The 23795-nt window shown below is 36.7% G+C and overlaps 1 protein-coding gene, 1 long non-coding RNA gene and 2 pseudogenes across 5 annotated transcripts in view; 3 read left to right on the top strand and 1 right to left on the bottom strand.

Moving 5' to 3' along the window:
• LOC148931995 (uncharacterized) overlaps nucleotides 1-20000 on the top strand; it is a 62385-nt pseudogene extending 42385 nt beyond the window's left edge. The window contains exons 4-8 of the transcript XR_016135612.1: nucleotides 17422-17552; nucleotides 17628-17756; nucleotides 17829-17987; nucleotides 18090-18233; nucleotides 18532-20000. The product of XR_016135612.1 is annotated as an uncharacterized LOC148931995 (transcript). The remainder of the gene's footprint in view (nucleotides 1-17421; nucleotides 17553-17627; nucleotides 17757-17828; nucleotides 17988-18089; nucleotides 18234-18531) is intronic.
• LOC148931997 (uncharacterized) lies at nucleotides 578-5942 on the bottom strand (annotated as a pseudogene).
• On the top strand, nucleotides 8447-10888 carry LOC148931996 (uncharacterized). 3 transcript variants are annotated; one of them, XR_016135614.1, is made up of 4 exons: nucleotides 8447-8651; nucleotides 9083-9156; nucleotides 9864-9922; nucleotides 10444-10888. It is a non-coding gene; the product is annotated as an uncharacterized LOC148931996 (long non-coding RNA). The 3 variants fall into 3 exon arrangements; XR_016135616.1 differs by having other exon boundaries at nucleotides 10441-10888; XR_016135615.1 differs by lacking the exon at nucleotides 10444-10888 and having other exon boundaries at nucleotides 8448-8651; nucleotides 9864-10198.
• A 626-nt stretch (nucleotides 20001-20626) lies between the features above and the next one.
• On the top strand, nucleotides 20627-23778 carry LOC148931994 (receptor-like protein 33). The gene is made up of 2 exons (XM_089065329.1): nucleotides 20627-21410; nucleotides 22309-23778. Exons 1-2 carry the CDS (start codon nucleotides 20780-20782, stop codon nucleotides 23586-23588), a joined length of 1911 nt encoding a protein of 636 aa, XP_088921455.1. The 5' UTR covers nucleotides 20627-20779; the 3' UTR covers nucleotides 23589-23778.
• The last annotated feature ends 17 nt before the right edge of the window (nucleotides 23779-23795 follow it).

The raw sequence follows: 23795 nt of genomic DNA, 5'->3' as shown, positions 1-23795 counted from the left end.
AAGTTTGACTTTTCAAACTTTCAACACAGCCCTAACTCAAATCGACCATATCAACTCACGAAAATAAATGCATTCTCGATGCCACGTCATCAACACAATTCTCTTTCTTGCACTTCTTATGTTAACAATTCAAATCCCAACTGTTAATCCACTTCGATATCTCCTCACAACACATCGCCAACTAAATATCTATCTATGAATTCATTCATTATCACCTTCTTCTTGTGCACGCTGTGATGCAAATGCGTCACAAGAGTGACAGAAGCTCATGGAGAAAACACATAACCCTAGCTTCTTAAATTATAAAATTTATTAATAATATCTGAAACTGATTGAAAAACAATGAAATCCATTATTTATAAGTGGTTTGAAACCCTACCAATTCAGAGGAAGTAACAAAAGTACAAAAAAAAGCCTGAATAACACAATCAACGATGACTTTGACTCCTCACTCTGTTCCGCAAGCATCACGTGAATTTGACGCCATAATAATTTACTGCCAATAACATTTAATGAAAACTCAAGTCAGCAACAGCATCAAAGAAGTTGAAGGGATGACGTGATTAGTACCTTACTTTTAGCTCCGTCTCCATTTGGATACAAGCACAAGACTCCTAACGCAGAGCCAATCTCCAACAAAATCAAAGAAGTTGAAGAACGCAAATCTCCATGATTTTTTTACTATGAGAGAGCCAATAACTCCCCAGAATCCTAAAATAAAACCAAAGGCCATTGATATGCCAACTTCTTGCATAAAAGATAGGTTGTTGCTTTTCTCATCTGCGAGGTTTACAATTGGCCCATTCTCATCTTTGCATTTTCTTGTCAACGGAAGTCCACACAATCCCAAGTTTTCCATATATGAATCATTCTCAAATGTGGAGAACTGATTGGGTCGCGGTATTTTCCCAACAAGATTGTTTATTGAAAGATTTAATTTCGCAAGAAATGTCAACCTTGTCAATTCACTTGGAATTTCACCATCCAATTTGTTTGTTGACAAGTCCAATGATTGAAGTTCACTAAAGTTTCCAAGAGATGAAGGTATATGTCCCATGAGGGTATTGTGGGACAAGTTCAAGTATTTGAGAATCTTGAGATTTCCTATGGAAGGTGGAATAGTTCCATTAAATCTATTGTAGGATAAGTCAATTACTGTGAATGTTTCCAATAGTCGATTACTGATCCTGACCTTTCAAGAAGAGCCTCATCTCCAAGTCATCTAGAAAGTAATCATTTTCAATTTCTACCGGCTCAATCATTGCTTTGAAATTGTTGAAAAATCTTTGAGGTAGAGAGCCCTGAAATTCATTATGAGACACATCGAAAACTTGCAACCTTGGAAATGGTAACTTGGTTCGCGAAGGAAGCGACATGTTACCACCAAACTTGTTAGACCTCAACACTAACACTCGAAGCTCAGGTAGGCCTTCCATCCAAAAAGGAAATTCGTCTTGTATTTCATTATTTCCAATGTCGAGACCCCTTAGACTTTGGCAATTAATTAAGGATTTAGGTAACCGTCCGTGGAATTTGTTAATACCCATATTGATTGACAAAAGACTATAATTCTTAGAAAAGGTTGATGGAATGAGGCCACTAAATTGATTTTCGTTTAAATGAAAGATGGTCAAAGATCCGCTGAAGTTTCCAAAGCACTGTGGCAGTCTTCCTTCCTTCCAGAGTATTGTTTGAGAGAAGAAGATAAGAAAGGTGTGATAACTTGCAGATGGAGTATGGGAGCTCACCACTTAATTTGTTGGAAGAGAGATATATGGACTCCAAATTTAGAAGATTTCCGATTGCAGATGGAAGTGGATCTTCAAACAATATGTATGTTATCTTGTCTTCAAACAATTTGTTGTATCGAAAATGAACATGGTTACATGGATGACATTTTACTCATTGCAAGCATATGTATGTTATCTTGTCTTGTCTGCATTAGATGTTACCATATTCCGACTCATTCGAGTTCTAGCTGGCATTTAGGGATATAACAAAATGCTTTAGGTACTAATATTTAGGTATTTTTGAGATTTATATATTGTCATTACATAGTACTGACATGACATCTTGTATGCGAGTAAATATTAAAATGAATTATTTGCCCAACAAGATTGTTCAAGATATGTCAAGTTCAGATGGAGGATGAGAGCTCACCATTTAATTTGTCGAAACGAAGAACCAAGTGCTTCAGATTTGATAGATTTTCAATGGTGGATGGTATTGGACCTTCAAACCATTTATTTGAAACATGAGAAGGATATAAATAAAATTTCTTTAAATCTAAATTGTACATGCATATTATATGCTGTGAACATATATATTGTAGGTAAAAGAGTTAATTTTGTGAAATTAACTGTACTCCCTCTGTTCCCTCATAGTTGGGGCGAAACTTTTCGGCACGGAGTTAAGAAGGAAATGTTGAGTGTGTTAAATATATAGATAAAAAAGTAAGAAAGCGAAAAGGGTTGAGAGAATAAAGTAAAAAGTGAATAAAGTAAAGAGAATAAGAGAGAGCAAAGTAAGAAAGAGAAAAAAGTTACTATACATGAAAAAAAACTCAACTATGAGGGAACTTCCCGAAATTGAAAAATGACATGAGGGAACGGAGGGAGTACCACTTAAAGAATTATTCGATAGCGATAAATCAGTAAGCCTTGTCATGTTCCCAACTTCTTTTGGGATTACTCCGCTGAGTTCGTTAAAGCCCAAACGCTTCAACTCCAGTTTATTCAAACGACCAATATCTTTCGGAATTGTACCTATACAATTAATCTCAATTGATAAATGTAATGACCATAACATTATTAAGTAAACAACATGATTAAAGCAACTTAGCTGAATTCTTACTATAAATATAAGATCACACCTTTTAGATTGTTGTCATAAATGCATAATCTCTTAAGGCTTGTGATGTTCCCAATTTGTGTAGGCACATGTCCCACAAAGTTGTTGTATGACAAGGCAAGAATCTCAAGTTGAGGACATTCACCCAAACTCACTGGTATCTCTCCCTCCAAATTGTTATTGGATAGTAGAAGTTCCTTAAGACTTGGAAGGTTGTTATATCTGCAAATGTCCTTTGGCATGTGATCATGAAGAGAGTTTCCACTCAAATTTAGAGAAACAAGAAAAGAAAGATTTCCGATTTCTGGTGGAATGCTACCTCCGAGTCCCATATCCGAGAGATCCAAATGAGCAACCCTAGTATGAGCTGAATCACAAGTAACTCCGAACCATGTACAAACAGAGGTTTCGGCGGTCCAATTTTTTTTCAATATATTGGAAGGATCTGAAGTGATGAGGGATTTAAAAGCAAGAAGTGCAAACTCATCACTATTGATTTGACAAGTGGTAGCATGTTGGAATTATATCTCCACCGACTTATGGGAATAATCTGGAAGTGTCGAGAACTACCTTGCAACTTGGATGCATTATTAAATAATTAGATTTAGGTATATTATATTATGGTAATAGGCTAGAATATTCTAGCAAATTCAAAGGCGGCAAAACAACCGACATATATTACTATAAATATAGGCACTAGGCTATTTTGTAGTGTACACAAATAGAGTGAGTACACAATTAGCAAGTGTGCGTGGAGTGTGTACGAGAGTTAGTGTGCGAGGTGTGTCCTCGTAGAGCTAGAGGTGTGTCCTCGGGTATCTTGTGAGGTGTGTCCTCCAAGAGTGTATTTTGGGGTGTGTCCTCAAAGGTGCTGTAGTGTTGTGTTGGTGTTGTGTACACCATCGTGTTGTGTATCGGTGTTTCGTACACCGTTGTCGAGTTTAATAAAATTCCGTTTGTGTGTCGATCCTGGAGTACCGCTGATGGTATCAGAGCCACATCACGTGGAGTTGTGGTGATCGTTGTTGTAGCCATGATATTTTGAGGTGTTCATTCGCAGGCCGAGAGTATACCGTTACTCTGCCGGAATTAGTAGCCTGAGACTATTGTTGGCGTAGTTACTCTGCTAGAGTTGACAGCTGGAGAATACCATTACCAGATGGCGGATTTTTCTGGAGTTGCAAATAGCATCAAGAAGCTAAATAGCAACAACTACGGAAATTGGAGTATCCGTATGAAACATTATCTCATAGGTCAGGACTTATGGGATATTGTTGGAGGAGAGAGTACCACACCACCGACTGGCGACGCAAAGGCGCGAAAGGAGTGGGAGATGAAATGTGGAAGAGCGATGTGCGTGCTGATGGTTGCAGTGGAAGACGAGCAGATGCAGCGTATCAGGTTACCTAAGACACCGAAGGAGGTGTGGGAGATTCTGAAGACCGCTTTCGCCAAGAAGAACGAGGCAAAGCTGCAGCGCCTGGAGAATAAGCTATTCTCCATCTCGCAACGGGAGCTCAGTGTAAGTCAGTACTTTTCTAAAGTAAAATCATTATGTGAAGAGATTTCGAAATTAGATCCTGATAATGTGATTAATGAGACGAGAATGAGGAGGATCATCATCCATGGTCTAAGACCCGAGTTCAAGGGTCTTGTGACTGCCACGCGTGGTTGGGCTACACAGCCAACTCTGGACGAGTTAGAGAATATCTTGTCCAATGAAGAGACTTTGGATGATAAGATGTCTAAAGTAGCAGTGAAGGATTATGAGGAAGAAGCTCTGTTCTGTTGCCAGAAATGATCGTTGGCGAAGAAGAGAAGAAGGTAATCGAGATCATTGGTGTAGAAGAGACGAAGGTGATCGTGATTATCGGCGTAAAAGAGAAGATGATGATGAAGATGAGAGGCGCTCTCAGCGAGGAGGAGCAGAATGCAGAAATTGTCGGAGCGGCGAATCTCATCAATCAAGAAGATTTGATGGAATATGTTATAATTGTGGGAAGAAGGGCCACATAGTCAGGTATTGTCGGTCAGAGAATAAGCCTGTAGAAAGTCATGCAGTGATAACTAGCGGAGCATCACCAGATGAAGAGGAATGGGACATGAAAGCATTAGCTATTCTGTGTGAAGGAGAGTTGGAGTCTCAGGTGTTCTCCGTTATAGAAGAAGAAGATTGGAACTTTGACGATTCCATGTTGATTATTGAAGACGAAGAGGGGAATATTATTGAGGAGATTTGGGAAAAAGCAAATGGAGAAATAAAGCTGGAGCCGCTAAAAGTTGAGGAGGAAATCGACGAGCAACATGTGGAGCTTCCAGAAACTCAAGGAGAAAATGATGAAGGAGAAGGAATAAAATTATCAGAGGTTGAAATGGATCAGGATTCGTCGAAGCTGAAGCAACTAGAAAAATTTTTGGAGACCAGCAAAGAGTCGGAGAACTCACAAGCACAAGGATCAAGCAAACCGCGAAAGAAATCAGCAGCCAGAAAAGGAGAAATGCAGAAAGAGCTCAGTGATTTGAAATTACAGAAGCTACAAGAGCAACTTAATATACGGAGAAGAAAGTCGGTGTTGAGGTGGAATGTTGGAATTATATCACCAACGACTTATGGGAATAATCTGGAAGTGCCGAGAACTACCTTGCAACTTGGATGCATTATTAAATAATTAGATTTAGGTATATTATATTATGGTAATAGGCTAGAATATTCTAGCAAATTCAAAGTCGGAAAAACAACCGATATATACTACTATAAATATAGGCACTAGGCTATTTTGTAGTGTACACAAATAGAGTGAGTACACAAGTAGCAAGTGTGCGTGGAGTGTGTACGAGAGTTAGTGTGCGAGGTGTGTCCTCGGGTATCTTGTGAGGTGTGTCCTCCAAGAGTGTATTTTGGGGTGTGTCCTCAAAAGTGTTGTAGTGTTGTGTTGGTGTTGTGTATCGGTGTTTCGTACACTGTTGTCGAGTTTAATAAAATTCTGTTTGTGTGTCGATCCTGGAGTACCGCTGATACCCAACATAGCAAGGCTAAGACAAGATAACAATACAAAAAGACAAAGTAGGAAAAATGGGGAAACTCTCTCCATATTGTAGATGCAAGAGAGCTATGTATTGTGATGCTGGGAAACAAGAAGCATAGGAGATGCCCTTTTATTCAAAACAAAAATAATATTTTCAAAAGTCAAGTCCCACTAAAAAATGAGTCAAGCTTTTCCGTTTAACTTTACTCTCTTCGTCCTCGATTGATATCTCGTATTATTATTTTCAGATATCTATAATTAAATGTCTCATTTCACTTTTACTAATTTTGGTTATCAGATCTTACATTTCATTAATTGAATTTACTCATTAAAACTAAAACATATTCCCTTCGATCTCCAATAGAAGTCACATATTTGATCGGTGCTGATTTTAACTAACTGTCTGACTTTATGAAGAAAGTGGATAAAAAAAAATTAGAGGAATATGAGTCCTATTTTATATATTAGTTTTTTTAATAATTATGAGTAGAATGAAATAGTGGAGCATCACTAACTTGGACTATGATTGGGGCTATGAAAAAAAAATTGGATTTGTAACATTTGAAAAATATATATTGGCTACTTTTCCATGGCAAGTTAACTGCAAAACGAAAACTTTGTCTAACTAAAAAAAGAGTGAAGCTCATGTAATCAAGTCCCACTTGGAGTATAAAGTCGCATTTGGTGTCCGTGTCTCGTTATTTGAAATTAGGGAAGCTTCTTTAATCAATTCAAACCAAACTTTTTTTTGACTGGACGATGCAATTCACTATTTTGGTCCTTGAAAGTAGAATTTTGTTTTGGGCCAAATTATCTAATAACCTTTTGGGCTTTTGTAAAACTAGATAGATCATGGAAAAGAAAATCATCCCAAGTTTGTATTCTTATCATAAGGCCTTGAGAAATTATTTGGTAAAGAAAATAAAATTTTATTTTGGGTCAAATTATATGCTTATCTCTTTAGGTTTAGTACCTGAAAAATCTCTGTAACCACGACTAACTGAAAAACAATCTCATAAGGTTTAGAAGAACTCCTCAACTTGGTTTCTATCCTACAAGAATTGTTAAAGAATTGTTCAGTTCTGCCTATAAAACTGTTAAATTTTGTTCCATTTTTAAAATTGATAGAGGAAACAAGTAAGAGGAAAAGCTAATCGACTTCCATATCTCATCACAACAGATCGCCAACTAAATATCTATCTATGAATTCATTCATTATCACCTTCTTCTTGTGATGGAGAGTGAGAGAAGCTGATGGAGAAAACACATAACCCTAGCTTCTTAAATTCTAAAATTTATTAATAATATCTGAAACTCGTTGAAAACCATGAAATCCATTATTTATAAGTGGTTTGAAACCCTACCGATTCAGAAGGAAGTAACAAAATTACAAAAAAAAAGCATGCAAAACAAATAAAAGGACAATTTAGTCACTTAAAGAATGTCCAATGGTCCATCGAACATCATAGCTCAACGATGAATTTGATTCCTCAATCTGTTCCGCTAGCATCACATGAATTTGACGCCATGATTCAAGTCATTCCAACACAATCAACGTTTTCCGCGTCATTTGCTCCAATCGCATAAAAATGCATCAACCATGTGTGCACAATTGATATTAAAGGGACCAAAATGGTTCAAATTTTTCTTTTTAGTAAAAAAGATATTGGTCAACAGTCATTCTATTTCCATATAATTTACTGCTAATAACATTTAACAAAAACTCAAGTCAACATCAAAATGGTATGAAGTGATTAGTACCTTATTTTAGGTCCGTCTCCATTTGGGTACAAGCACAAGACTCCTAACATAGAGCCAATCTCCAACAGCATCAAAGAAGTTGAAGAATGCAAATATCCATGATTTCTTTAGTACGAAAGAACCAATAACTCCCCAGAATCTGAAAATAAAACCAAAGGCCATTTATATGCCAACTTCTTGCATAAAAGATAGGTTGTTGCCTTTCTCATCTGCGGGGTTTATTGTTAGTCCATTCCCATCATCGCATTTTCTCGTCAACGGAAATCCACACAATCCCAAGTTTCCCATATACGAATCATTCTCAAATGTGGAGAATTGATTAGATCGTGGTATTTTCCCAACGAGATTGTTCATTGAAAGATTTAATTTCGCAAGAAATGTCAACCTTGTCAATTCACTTGGAAGGTCTCCATCCAGTTTGTTTGTTGACAAATCCAATGATTCGCGTTAGCTCATGTTTCCAAGAGATGAAGGTATATGTCCTGTGAGGCTATTGTGGGATAGGTTCAAATATTTGAGAATTTTAAGATTTCCTATGGAAGGTGGAATACTCCCAGAGAAACTATTGGACGATAAATCAATTGTTGTGAAGGTTTTCAGTAGTCTTTTTGTAATGACCCAAAATTTTGGGCCTAGAGTTCATGATAATTTGGAGCTTATTTTTCCTAAATTAGAGAAGATTTTTTTTGTTTACTTTGTTACTTTTAAAAAAATAAATAAAAAAATAGTTAAATAATGGGAAACTTGCTAGGTGGGCTTAAGGGTGTTACTTTGGGAAAGAATATAAATCTTTCTCTCCCTCAAAACTTAGGTGTCGTGAAACACACCTTTTCACACACAAACACATAGTTATCCCTTATAGAATAGCATATCTTTCTCTGTCCTCTTCGGTCCCGCTCCAATCCACTCTCCCGCTTCGATCAGGACGTATATACTCGTCTATCTCCTATCTCCTTTCTCCCTTATTCATCTTTCCCATAAAAGTTAAGGCCTAGGGCTTGAAGCACATCTAAGGTGAGTAGTTGCAAAATTTAGGAGGAGCTCGACCTTTCCTGCAAATTTAATTGAGTTTTGAGCTGAATTGTTCTTCAATTGACCTAGATTCTCTTTTAATTAATTGAAATTGGAGGAATTTCAGAGCTTCAATGGTGTGAAGAATTTTATTCCTTATAGTGAATAGTTTTGAATGACTTAAAAAGTTTTAGTTGTGTATTTGGGGATTTTTTTTTGTTTTTGACTCAAGCTTGTGTTCTCTAAGTTTTTCTCTCATCCACACAATAGAATAATTCATGGATGTATATTCTGGAATGATTATTAAATTTCTCTAATTTTTATACTCAGTTGTGGCTTTCATTTTAAATTACTCTACATACTGGAGGAATTTGATTTTATTTGAGTTATTGCTACTAATTTAATTGTGTTATTACTGTGGTATGCTTTTGAAGCTCAAGAAGTTAATTGCAGCGGAAGAGCTTCTCATTCCATCAAGGGCTAAGGGATTCTCGAGTCTTCGTAATCGGTTAGTGATATGTATATTGCACTAAGCACAATTTCACCCATGTAGAAAATCTCGTCATATTGTATACATTGCTATTGATGGTATCTTTAAATAATGCAAATTATGAAAACGTAAGAAGTTCTTGTTTATTTTATGATCATGGTAAGTTGTGGATGATAGAGTTTACTGATAAAATTAATTGTGTTGCTATTTTACAATTAGTGGTTGAAAGTTTCAGTAAGGTTATGAGGGTTGAATGGAAAATATGCGTTTTCATACATCACACTTCTTTGTTTAGATAATGTATTGATGAAATATTATAAATATTGGGATTCTGTGGCCGGTACAATATCGGTATTGTATAAGGAATTCTTTGGAATAGGCTGTGCCTATTTTATGGAAGACTTGGCCTCCATTCTGTAAAAGAAAAACATATGGATGGTCCAACTTTCATTCCGAATTTATCCCAATGGTTAAAGAAGCCTCCGTTCTGTATCCTCTATGGAGGGCTTAGTATCAATTCTGGAACTTCTGTTATGAAATCTAAACACTTCGCGCATAAAAACCTAAATCATTAAATAAACTTTCTTATATATAAGCATCCAGTTATGCTTTCAGTTTACCTATGGAGATGTGTTTGGGTTTATTAGTATGTTGGCATTTATATAGCTCATATTGTCACTAATTAAGTACATGTGGCTTATTCTTTTGTTTACTTTCTTTTGTAGTTTCAGCAAGGAAAAAGGAGAACGAGAGATTTTGGCGCGATAGCACATCTGACTGGCCTGTACATACTTATTTTGAACTAAAACTCTAGTGGCATATACTTAAACTTTTTGAAGTATATAAATGTACATACTTATTTTGGTGCGTGTATAGAGCTGTAGCCGGTGACTAACGTTGTTTTGTTTTAAAAAAAAACATGATATTTTATGATACTTTACTTTAGGACAGAAAAGTTCGAGAGTTGTTTTAACTGTCGCTCCTAAGTATTTTTTTCTGTAATTTCTCGTTTGTGTGTTTTAAAGTTCTAATAATTATGTTAAAGTAAGTTTGTTTTTTTCTTTTCTTTTGTGAAGTGTTTTAATTATGTTAACCGTATTTTCTGAGTCGGGTTTGAGCGTTACATTTTTGGTATCAGAGCATGGTTAACTCAAATTCGAGTCGATTCTTGGATTGTGGTTTGGGTTACATGTTTGTGTATGGGTTTTTCGGATAGTAAGTTAAGTATATGACACTAGAATCAAGTTTAAATTGTGCTATCGACGGGCCTAATCTCACTATTTTTTTTCCCTTGTGTTTTAGCAGAATGTCTGATAATTCTGTTATTGGTAATACGGATGATGAAAATTGTCCAGAATCTTTGCTGCCGTCTGCTCCTGAAGTCAATCCCTTAAATGGCTCCGAAGAGGAAGTCAATTAAAGTGCTACACACTCTATGTCCGGAGGCGCGGCTCAGGGACCCCACATTGATCCTGCAGTGTTCATGCATAATTTGATGGGGCTTCTTGGTCAAGCTATGCAAGTCTTTCCACCACCTGCCACTTCAACGGCGCATACGACCCCTAGTAACCCTATTATGCACCTTAAGAAGATGGGGGCTGAGAAGTTCTATGGCACTTCTGGAATCGAACCTTCTGAGGCCGAGCATGGCTAGAAAGTACCGAGCGAGTACTTAAGAATCTTGAATGTTCTCCCAAACAAAAACTAAAATGTCTTGAATCTCTCCTTCAGGGAGAAGCACATCACTGGTGGGAAATGAAACGAAGATCAATATCGGAGGGTGAAGTTACTTGGAAGTTCTTTCTTGATGCATTCAAGCGAGAATATGTAGGGGAGCTTTTTATGGAGAGTATGCAGATTCAGTTTTTGAATCTTGAACAAGGGGCGTCGAGGGTTGAAGATTATTATATTGAATATATGAGATTAAGCAAATATGCTCCTGAACTTGTGTCAACAGAAAGGAATAAGTGTAGCTGCTTTCTCAGAGGCCTTAACCCTGCCATTCGAGATAGAATTGCTCCCCACAGAGATAATGTATTTGCTGACATGGTAACACGAGCCCGTTATGCCGAGGAATATATACATAAACCGTCTGAAACCAATTCTGAGAGTAAGAGAATTGTCCCGCCTTCTAAGACATTATCCAAGAGTGCCAAAACAGGTCTACACTTCACACCATATCGGTTCCAAGGTGAGAAATCGATGGGACAGTCACAGTCCCAACCTATATCCGTTGGAAGCAGTGGGGTTAACAGTGGAACCCCAGTTCCAAAATGTAACACATGTCACCATTATCATCGTGGTGACTATTGGAGAAGATTGGGGGCTTGCTTCAGATGTGGGTCTAAAGACCATTTGATAAGAAATTGCCCTCAAGTCGATGAATCTCGTACTATTACGGCTTCTAATAAGAGGTCAGAGGTCAGCACCAACAAGTGGCAGGGGTAGGGGCAATGGCTGAGGGTATTCTGGCGGTCGTGGACAGAAAGCCACTACTACACCTTCTGCCCGTTCTGATGCGAGAGTTGTAGCTCGCACATATGCCATCAAGGCAGGTGAAGAGACTGAGTCTGCCAATGTAGTATCAGGTACTTTTGAGCTTTATTATGTTCCTGTTTATGCATTATTTGACCCAGGCTCTACACACTCCTACATTCGTAAATCTCTCATCCATGAACTAAGACTATGTGCCGAGCCAACTAACTATCTTGTAGAATTTTCTAACCCGCTAGACCAGAGAGTGTATGTTGGGAGAATATGTAGAGAGTGCCTGCTTAAAATACAAGACTTCATTTTTCCCGCCAATCTATTAGGACTACCGTTTGAAGATTATGATCTGATACTGGGCAGGGATTGGTTGTCAAGGTTTAGTGCCGTGGTTGACTGCAAAACTAGGAAGGTTCGGTTGAAGCACAACGAGGGTGGTGAGATAATAGTGACCGGGAAAGGGGCAAATAGTTTATGCGGCTTGATTTCGGCACTCAAAGCTTTGGAAATGTCCGGAAAAGGGTGTGAAGCTTTCTTGGCTGTCATATTGGACACAAGACCGAATGACCTAGACTTGAAGAAATTGAGGACAGTGAATGAGTATCCGTATGTATTTCCAGAAGATTTACCTGGCTGGCCCCCTGATCGAGAATTAGAATTTGGGATAGAGAATCAACCAGCTTCAGCCCCAGTATCCATTGCACCATACCGCATGGCCCCAGTAGAACTTAAAGAATTGAAATCTCAATTACAAGAATTACTAGATAAAGGTTTCATTCTCCCAAGCATCTTGCCATGGGGAACCCCTGTTCTCCTCATGAAAAAGAAAGATGGTTCGATGAGGCTATGTGTGGACTATCGTCAACTTAATAAGATTACTATTAAGAATCGGTACCCATTACCTCGGATAGAAGACCTCTTCGATCAATTGAAGAGAACAAAAGTATTTTTGAAGATTGATCATAGGTCTGGATATTATCAGATGAAAGTAAAGGAGGCAGATGTGTATAAAACTGCATTTCGAACTCGTTATGGCCATTATGAATTTTTAGTCATGCCTTTTGGTCTTACCAATGCACCTGCAATCTTTATGGATTGGATGATTCACATCTTTAGACAATATCTTGATCGGTTTGTAATTGATTTCATCGATGACATTCTAATCTACTCCGAGAACGAAGAAGAACATGATAACCGTCTTCGGATCGTTCTACAAATTTTGAGAGAAAAAAAGATGTATGCGAAGTTGAGCAAGTGTGAGTTCTGGCTATCAAAAGTGGGCTTCTTAGGTCACATCATTTCGGCTGCGGGTATTCAGGTGGATCCCCATAAAATTGAAGCTGTGCTGAATTGGAAGATTCCAAAAAATTTATCTGAAATTCGAAGTTTTCTAGGGTTAGCAGGCTATTATAGGAGGTTCGTCGAGAACTTTTCAACCATTACCGCTCCAATGACTAAACTGCTACAAAAGAATATTCCTTTTGTTTGGACCGACCAACAACAGTCTAGTTTTGAAAAATTAAAGGGGTTGCTAACTCAAGCTCCTATTCTGACCCAACCAGTATCAGGTAAGGAATATGTAGTTTATAGTGATGCTTCGATAACAGGGTTGGGTTGTGTTCTGATGCATGAAGGAATAGTGATGGCTTATGCCTCACGGCAACTCAAAGTGCATGAAAAAAATTATCCTATTCACGACCTTGAGTTGGCCGCTGTTGTATTCGCATTGAGAACCTGGAGACATTATTTATATGGAGAAAAATGTGTAATATACACGGATAACAAGAGCTTAAAATATATCTTATCTCAGAAGAATTTGAACTTGAGACAAAGAAGATGGGTTGAACTACTCAAGGATTATGATTTAGTTATTGAGTATCACCCTGGGAAGGCAAATGTTGTAGCAGATGCTCTCAGTCGCAAATCCTTATGTGCGTTAAGTGCTATGAGGGTTGAATTTCAGATTGATACAGTTGGTGGGTTACTAGCTGGATCAAACCGACGCTAGCTCAGCAAATTCGAGACAACCAGAGATGCGATAATAAATTGATGGCCATGAAAAAAATCTGCGAATCTGATACTCGTAGTGTAACAGCCCGGATTTCTAGGGTATAATAAATACGACGACTGCTACCAAGGCGGACTTAAAAGCAATAAGAATATAGGCTAGGGTTTCATTTAAAGAGATTTGACCAAGGTATTAAACGAACTAGCAATGCAATAAGTCAACGGTTTAACCAGGAAAATCAATGAAGAATAGATACCATAAACTATGATCAAAAGTCAAGAGTTTGACATAAATTCAACAAAAGCACAATATGTCTCGATCTTCTAATTCAAAAGGAATAAGTTCAAAACAACCAAATGATACTAATAAGTTTCAAAAATTCAGCGGAAGCAACCAAGAGAAAGTGAAGCTATGTATGAAGACACAACTACACTCGAAGTTCAAAATATCCATCTTATTTTATTAATGTGCTCAACACCCACCACCGCTCGTCGCCGTTCAACCTGCATATAAGGAAAACACATGCAGGGCTGAGTATTTTGAAATACCCAGTGAACTCGTTGCCAAAATATTTTAATAGTTATGCCACCCTTACCATAGTGAACTCGAGTTTGCAATTATCAAAATAAATATCATCGAGTATCACAAAATTATTTTCATAGACTGGCCAGTCAAACAACTCCCCACTTTCTCAACAATCCATCAACTCACACATGAGGGTTATTACGCACACGCATGCACGCATACACACACACACGCGCACACACATATTTTCCATATACCATTTATCCTACTTTCACTCAATCTAGATGTATGAGGGTTCAAGAATACCGATTAATCGGTTAGATGAACAAAGATTAATATATAGGTACCTTTTCTTGTCAAAACGAACGGTAGAAACAAAGTAGAGACTTGATTCTTCAACAATTCTTGAGGATCAAACTCTAATTCTTCTCAAAAGATGAAGAATTATTGGAGAAAAGTAGAAGAAAATTGAGAGAGAGTGGAGAGGGAGGAGTGGCGTGTGATATGGGGTTGGGGGCCATTTTCTTGTGGTCTAGGGTTAGGTTTTGCTCCTATTTATAGGGTTCAATAAAATCTCTAGGTAATTAAATAGAATATTTGGGAAGATTTGATTCTCCTCAATTAAATAAATAAATAAAGATTTGGAGAGATATGGTGGGAGAGATTGGTGTTAATATTGATGAGGAATAAGGGGATTTCGAAATCTTAGGCTATTTAATTAGCCTATGATTTAATTTAGATATTTCACGGAGTAGAATAAAATATCACGGAGCAGAAAATGATAATTCTCCCACTAAGAATAGGGAATGTGCGTTTTTTGTTAATTCTTCTTCCCTATTTCACAATATTTATTTATTTAATTGTGGAGAAGGAGATCTTACCAAATATTCTATTCTAATTACCTAAAGATCTTGTTGGACTCTATAAATAAGAACCAAAACCCCTAACCCTAGCCCCCACATTTTCGAAAATCCCCCACCCTCACTCTCTCAAATTTTCTTCTTCTACTCTCCAATATTTTGCTATCTTTTGGAGAAGAATTGAAGTTTAATCCAAGAACTTTGAAGAATCAAGGCTAATGCTTGTTTTCTACCGATCGTTTTGCTCTAAAAGGTATTTTGTTTAAGAGTTATTCTTATTCTTCTTCTACTTCTTCTTTTTCTTCTTCTAACCGATTAATCGGTCTTCTTGAACCCTCATGCATTTTGGTTGAGTAAAAGTGGGGTAAAAGGGATGTGGGAATATGTTCATGTGTGTGTGTGGCGTGTGTGCCGTGTGTGCGTGCGTGTGTGTGTGTCGTGTGGTGTGTGTGTTGTGTTGTGTAGAGCGTGTTTGATGGTTAAATATTCGTGTGTGATAAACATGATCTTGATTAATTAGTAATGATAAGATAAATCGTTGGGAAGAGGGAAAAGTAATGAGACATGCATGAGTAAGAGTAGTATTGAACCTAATTTGTGATATGTGCCTATATGATTAAAAAGGGAAACTTTGGTTGCGAAGCCGGATAACAGAAAAGCGAAACTACTTGAAAACCAAGCAGTCGAGGTGGGCTTTACTCTAAAAACTCTCTATTATTTTATCAAAATGTTGATTGGTGTTATAAGGGTGGTTTAACTGTTATGCCATGCCTATGTCTGTTTTATTGTGATATTGTGCGCCTGATGCCTAGTTTGTGAGTTCGCTCCATTGGGCTAGGGCTATGGATATGTTTATACGAATTCGGGTCTGAGTATGGGCCGCAAGCCCTACCAGGCTGTGTACACTAGGGGAACGGGAGCCGTCCTTGCTAGTCGGCCGGTCTCATGGGCGGAAAGTGTGGCCACACTTTCGTCGCACCATGGAATGATTGTGATTGTTATTTTGATGAGGAAAATGGGGAGTTATTTTGACTGGCCAGTCTATGGAAAATATATTTTTGTGATACTCGTGATATATCTCTTATAACTGCTTAAAACTCGAGATCACTTGGTAAGGGTGGCATAACTTATAAAATGTTTTGGCAACGAGCTCACTGAGTATTTCAAAATACTCAGCCCTGCATGTGTTTTCCTTATGTGCAGGTTGAATGATGACGAGCGGTGGCGGGTGTTGAGCAGATTAATTAATTAATATGGATATGTTGAACTTCATGCGTAGTTATGTCTCCATAGATAGCTATACTTTCTCTTGGTCGTTTTCCGCTGAATTTTGATACACTTTAGAATTTCTTTTGGAATATTTGCATCTTGCCTTCGGTTTGAGGCCTTAGTCTTTTCTTGTGACCTTGTCTTGGATATTATGTCGTACTCTTAAGATGTTTTGATCGCTATTTATGATATCTTTCTTCCTTTAAACTTCTAGGTTAAGTTGTTGCATTAAATACTCTGATATTCCTTCCAATTCTTTTGGTCAGTACTCTTTAAATGAAACCCTAGCCTATGTTTACCTCTTTAGAGTCGGTTTTGGGTAGCAGCTGCCGCATTTATTGTACCCTAGGAGGGCGGGCTGTTACAGATTATCCTTTGCTCCGTAAGAATTTCTACAATGAAGTGAAGGAAATTTCAAAAATGACTTATGAAGAGGTTGCTGCACATGGGAAACAACTTGAATTGAAGCCACATGGAAAGGACGTTCCTACACCAGTCAAAGCCTGGCACCACAGAGAATTGGCTAATAAAATTTTGGGTACTATTAAGAAACTCAATTACGAGAGCCCATGTCGATTCAACAAGCACAAGCCTTGCCCGTAATTATGAGTGGTCAGAACTGCATAGGTCAATCAATTATATATGGAGCTGAACATTTGTTGCGCCTATTTGTGAAATTTCCAGAATTATTGGCAAATGTGGAACGTGATGATGGAGAGAAAGTAGACTCGAGGACGAGTCTTTTTCAAGAAGGGGAATATGATGCAGTTGTAGAATATAAAACTTGGTGGCTAGGAAAAGTATAATTTTTGGTTTTATTTATTTCCTAGTTAATAGAATTAGGAGATGGAAAAAATATTAGTTATTTTTGCTTATTATCTTTTTAGTTATTTTCTTTCCATAAGTTTATGATTTTTCTTTGCCTAGATAAAGGCTTCATTGTTGATCTTAAAAGACAGACTTTGATTATTTAATTTCACATCTGAGTGTTTATACTCTCCGAAGTTCTCAAATTTAGTTGAGTTCTTTTTATCTATCAGTCATTCTCATACCTCTCCGTTCATTTTTGCATCACGCTACATATGTTTACGCTTGATTGATTTAATGTGATTTATTCTCAGGTAATATTCCTACAGAGATCGGTTCCCTTATTAATTTACAATATTTGGATATGAGTTTCAACAACTTCAGTGATCATGTGCCACGAGAATTCGGGAACTTGACAAGCCTTCAAACGCTGTACCTTGATAACAACAAATTAAGTGGTAAGATCGTATCTCATGCACTTATATTTCGTACATATGTTTACGCTTGATTGATTTAAAGCAATTTATTTTCAGGTAATATTCCGAAAGAGACTGGTGCTCTTACTAATTTACAAACTTTAAGCATGAGTTTCAACAACTTTAATGGCCATGTCCCAAAAGAAATTGGCAATTTGACAATGCTTCGGTAGTTGAACCTTCATACAAACAAGTTAATTGATAAGATATTATATGCTCTTATATTCCCTACATTTGTCTTGGTTTAATTGATATAACGCAATTTACTCACAGATAATATTCCAAAAGAGATTGGTGCTCTAACTAATTTGCAATATTTGGCAATATATTTCAACAACGTTAGTGGCCAAGTGCCAAGAGAAATTTGGAACTTGACAATGCTTCTGTTGTTGTACCTAGGTAACAACAATTTAAGTGGTAAGATCTTATTTCATGCTATTACATTCCATACATCTGTCTTGGTAACAACAATTTAAGTGGTAAGATCTTATTTCATGCCAATTTCATGTTCTAATACAGGTAATATTCCAAAAGAGATTGTTGCTCTTACTAATTTACAAACTTTGAGCATGCAATTCAACAGGTTTAGTGGTCACGTGACAAGAGAAGTCCAAAACTTGACAAAGCTTCAAGAACTGTTCTTGGATGCCAACAATTTAAGTGGTAAGATCTTAATTATTTCCCTGCTTCTTTAGGCTTTGATTGGTGTACAACTGATTATGTTAAAGCCATATTCCATATAATTTTTTGATTTATATGCTTTATATCTTGGAACACATACCTTTTTAAACAATACAACATTATTTGGAATTGATGTATATACAAAATTTCATATTACATGTACAAACTTGAATATAGTTGGAATTGATGTATATCCAAATTTTCATATTACATGTACAAACTATAGATCATTCGTGGTTTTAAGAATCTGATCCGTATGTCGTGTAATATAATCTTTCAGGTCCGATACCATCCACCTTTGTGAATCAGTCAGGAATGGTTTGTTTCGGGCTAAGTCTCAACAGCTTTAGTGAAGAGATTACAAAATCCATTTGCAACATGACATCCCTCCAAATCCTCGATTTATCATACAATAATTTGGAAGGGCCAATTCCAAAATGTATGGGAAACTTGAGCACATCTCTTTTAATCCTCATTTGTATGCAAATAAACTTAGTGGCCTCATCCCATCAACATTCCAAAAGGGTTGCAATCTTCAGTCAATCAATCTGAATGACAACAAATTGGAAGGAACACTAGCCCAAACCCTAGTCAAGTGTCGGGGTTTGTAGGGCATCGACATTGGTAATAATGAAATACAAGATGTGTTTCCCTTTTGGATGGAAACTCTCTCTCAACTTCGCTTGCTTGTCTTGAGGTCAAATAAGTTCAATGGTATGATGTTGGGGGATTCAAACTCAAACACGGAGCGACCATTTCCAAAGTTGCAAGTCTTGGATGTATCGCAAAATGCATTTGTTGGCCCTCTACCTAATAGATATATCAAGAACTTTCGAGGTATGATAGATGCAAAGGAAAACGAGTCTGATGATAGAGCAAATTTGTTTCTAAGTTATATAGACTTGAAACTCACATTGAAAGGATTGGATCAATTATTGCTGCAATTGTTGGATACCTTTACAACTATTGACTTATCCGCTAACAGATTCTCTGGGAGCATTCCAATTTCAGTCGAGAATCTTATCTCTCTTAGATACTTGAATTTGTCTCACAATACCATTGTAGGACATATACCTTCATCGGTTGCAGGTATGAGTTCACTCGAGTCGTTGGACTTGTCTTCAAACAAACTAGATGGAGAAATTCCAAGTGGATTGGCGAGGTTAACATTTCTTGCAAAGTTAAATCTTTCGATGAATAATCTCGAGGGACAAATACCACAGTCTACTCAACTTTCCACATTTGGTAATGAATCATATGTGGGAAATGTAGGATTGTGCGGATTTCCATTAACGAAGCAGTGTGAAAGAATTGATGGAAAACCTACACTTCCTCAAGAAGACGGTGATGATGAGTCTGGATTTGTAGATGGATTTGGTTGGTGAAGAGTGGTGATGGGGTTTGGATGTGGATTTTTAGTTGGAATTGGAATTGGTTACATGATTATAAGAAGTGGAAGGCTAAAATGGTTGGTGAAATTCTTTTTTGGGGTTGGATATAATAATAGTAAGACGAAGAGAAGAAATAGAGCAAAAGCAACACCAAGGAGAAGGTGATTCAAGACAAAATTGTGATTTCCTTGTGTTTCATTTGTAAATCAAGCATGGTGGGTGTATATACGATGTTTTGTAAAATATGCATTTAATGTTGCGTAACCATGGTTGGCTACTTTTGTTCAAAACCTTATTAGTATGTATTCATACTGTTTATTTGTGTAATTAATCCCTTGTAAGCAATCCAGGACCAACAATTATTATTGGATCGAGCAAAAGTAAATTATTTCAATGTTCAAAATTGTTAAATTCCCAAACTTATGTTAGACTTTGGACCAAGATATATCTCTCTCTTAAACAAAAGAATTTGTTCAGCGCTTGATGATGATTTAAATGAGTTGTGTGTATCTAAAACTACTCGCAACTTCTATTGAAATTTAATGTGTACTATAATATGATTGATGGTACCATATAAGTAGGAAGACTTTACCGGCTCCTCCATAATGTCATGACAAAGATTGTGGCACTCCAATTTTGAATATTATTTCTACTTTCACATTGTTGGCTTGATTTAATTTTAATATTAGCTCACATAATTAGATTTTGTCCCCATGACTACGATTGTGGTAAACGTTGAATATTATTTCAACTTTTCAATATCATGTTCAAACCTAAACCACATATATATTTGTGGTTGCAATATGGCCAACAACATCCCCATATCTTAACTAAGACTAAATCTCACATCTTTGATGAAAACATGAAGGGCGAAATGGTTATTTCATATATTTGAAGATGATTTATTCGAAGTATTGATTTTGAAAGCATATCTTTACCCCCACTTAAAAACTCAAAACATTTTATCTTCAATTTTTCCTAACTATTTTCCGCAACTAATATTTCCACCACTACATTGCATAAAAGAAAATAAGCCTGTTTTTTAAATGTGTTTATTAGACTCCAATAATGCTCAAACGTTCATATAAAAATGCTAGGTTTAGAACTTCAGAATTAGCATTATAGAAGTCAAGCCTAATGGAGAGATCTTCCCAATATATCCTTCTTCCACTCCTCCTCATACTTCTACAAAACTCTTTGTTTTTCAGCTCAGCAAATACCAATATCAACACAGATCTTTCTTCTCTTCTTACCTTGAAATCCCACATTACACCAAACCCTCATAACATACTCATCAAAAATTGGACCTCTGAAGCCAGTGTATGTAGTTGGATCGGAGTTACTTGTGATTCTCGCTATCACAGGGTGACTCAGTTGAATATATCTTCCATGGGCCTTGTTGGAACCATCCCACCTGAAATCGGGAATCTTTCTGTTCTCGTTTCTTTAGATATGAGCGAGAATTCGTTTCATGGTCCTATCCCTCCATCTATTTTCAACATGTCGAGTTTGGAAGGTTTGAATTTAAGGAATAATAGTTTTTCTAGTAGTCTACCATTTGATATGTGCAAACACAATTTGCATAGACTCAAGAGACTTCGTATTTCTTACAACGAGTTGTACGGGGAAATACCATCGAGTTTGGATCAGTGTTCGCAGCTTGAGCATCTTTCTCTGCAGAGCAACAAATTCAGTGGACATGTGCCAGTACATATTGGAAACTTGACCTTTCTTCAAATATTATACTTGGGTGCCAACAACTTAAGTGGTAAGCTCTTAATTATCTCCCTACTTTGCTTCTTTTTTAGGCTTTATTTTCTATGATTCTTAATTCTTTAAGCTCTACGGTTTATATCTTGGTAGATATACTTAATTAATACTAAATCTTAATTGGAATGGATGTATATAAAAATTTTCATATTACACAAACTCATAGATAGATTTGACTTGATAAAATTATACGCGTTTAATTTTAAAAAATAATTTGCTCTCTTATTTATTCACTAACTTTGGTAGGATCCTATCTACTCCCTCCTTCTCCTAATATGTCACACTTTGACCCGACACAAGTTTTAAGAAATGTAATAGAAAGTGGGTTTAAAAATATAGTGGGATGTGGGCCAAACTTTTATAATGTGAGTGAAAATGAATTAGTGTAATGTGAGGTCTACTACCAAGAGTGGTAAAAACAAAGTGGAACAATTAATATGGGATGGACCAAAATGTGGCACGGAGAGAGTATTTTTTCGTTGTTATACCTTTATTCATGAAAAATAGTTTAATTTGTGGACCATACAAAGTTTTAAATTAATAAAATAAGAGAGATAATAAAAAGTGATTAAGAGTTTTTAGAATAAAAAATAGAAAAAATTTGGCGGAAAGACTAAATTGAAAAATGTGTAAGGAGAGAGAAATAGAAAAAGTGATGAAAAAATGATATAAATAGTCAAATGGAAATAGAACTAGTTTTGGTGAACAGACAGAAAAAATAATGCAACTATTTTTCGTAGATGAAAATATATGATTTGGATAAAATAATAGATTCACATAGCAATGTAAACGCATATAGAAATAGAAATTTGTGATAATGCATTGTTTAATGACAGCTATAGATCATTCGTTGTGTTAATGAATTTGAATCTATGTGTCATAATATAAACTTTCAGGTCCAATACTGTCCACCTTAGTGAATCAATCAGGAATGGTTTATTTAGGGCTTGGTCTCAACAGCTTTAGTGGAGAGATTCCACCATCCGTATGCAACATGAGATCCCTTCAAATCCTCTATATATCATACAATTATTTTGAAGGGCCGATTCCAAAATGTATGGTGAACTTTAGCACATCACTTTCAATTCTCCATTTGAATGCAAATAAACTTAATGGCCTCATCCCATCAACATTTCCAAAGGGTTGCAGTCTTCAGTCAATCAATGTGAATGACAACAAATTGGAAGGAACACTACCCCGAACCCTAGTCAATTGCCAGGGTTTGTTGGGCATCGACATTGGCGATAATGAAATACAAGATTCATTTCCCTTTTGGATGGAAACACTCCCTCAACTTCGCATCCTTGTCTTGAGGTCAAATAAGTTTAATGGCACGATGTTGGTGGATTCAAACTCAAACATAGAGCGACCATTTCCAAAGTTGCAAGTCATGGATATATCACAGAATGAATTTGTTGGCCCTCTACCTGTTAGATATATCAAGAACTTTCGAGGTATGATAGATGCAAATGAAAACCAGATTGACGACGGTGCAAATTTCTTCCTAAGTTTTATAGAATTGAAACTAACATTGAAAGGATTGGATCAGTTATTGTTGCGGTTGTTGGATACCTTTACAACAATTGACTTATCTTCCAACAAATTCTCTGGGAGCATTCCACCTTCTGTAGGGAATCTTAACTCACTTATATACTTGAATTTATCTCACAATACCATTGGAGGACATATACCATCATCTCTTGAAGGCATGAGCTTGCTTGAGTCGTTGGACTTGTCTTCAAACAAACTGGATGGAGATATTCCAAGTGGATTGGCGAGGTTAACATTTCTTGCAAAGTTAAACCTTTCGATGAATAATCTCGAGGGACAAATACCACAGTCTACTCAACTTCCAACATTTGGTAACGAATCATATGTGGGAAATGTAGGATTGTGCGGATTTCCATTAACAAAAAAATGTGAGGGGAGTGATGGAAAACCAGTATTTCCTCAAGATGAAGAAGATGATGATGAGTATGGATTTATAGATGGATTTGGTTGGCGAAGTGTGGTGATTGGGTATGGATGTGGATTTGTAGTTGGAATTGGAACCGGTTACATGATTATAAGAAGTGGAAGGCCAAAATGGTTAGTTGAATTCTTTTTTGGGGTTGGATACAATAATAGTAAGACGAAGAGAAGAAATAGAGCAAAAGCGACCACAAGGAGAAGGTGATTCAAGACAAACATTGTGATTTCCTTGTGCTGTATTTGTAACTCTTGCATAGTGGGTGTATATATGATGTTTTGTTATCATGCTTTGTAAAATATGCAATTAATATGTATATCTAAGGTTGGCTTCTTTTGTTCACAAAAACTTATACATATTGATTCAATTGTATGACTAAGCTCTTGCATGCATGCAATCTTGGAGCCACATTTA

Source organism: Salvia hispanica, chromosome 2 (genome assembly GCF_029641045.1).
Source record: "Salvia hispanica isolate PSC_SH4W2 chromosome 2, Shi_PSC_v1, whole genome shotgun sequence".
Classification (NCBI taxonomy): domain Eukaryota; kingdom Viridiplantae; phylum Streptophyta; class Magnoliopsida; order Lamiales; family Lamiaceae; genus Salvia; species Salvia hispanica.
Note: the sequence above shows the minus strand (reverse complement) of the source record. Positions and strands in the feature narration are given on the sequence as shown.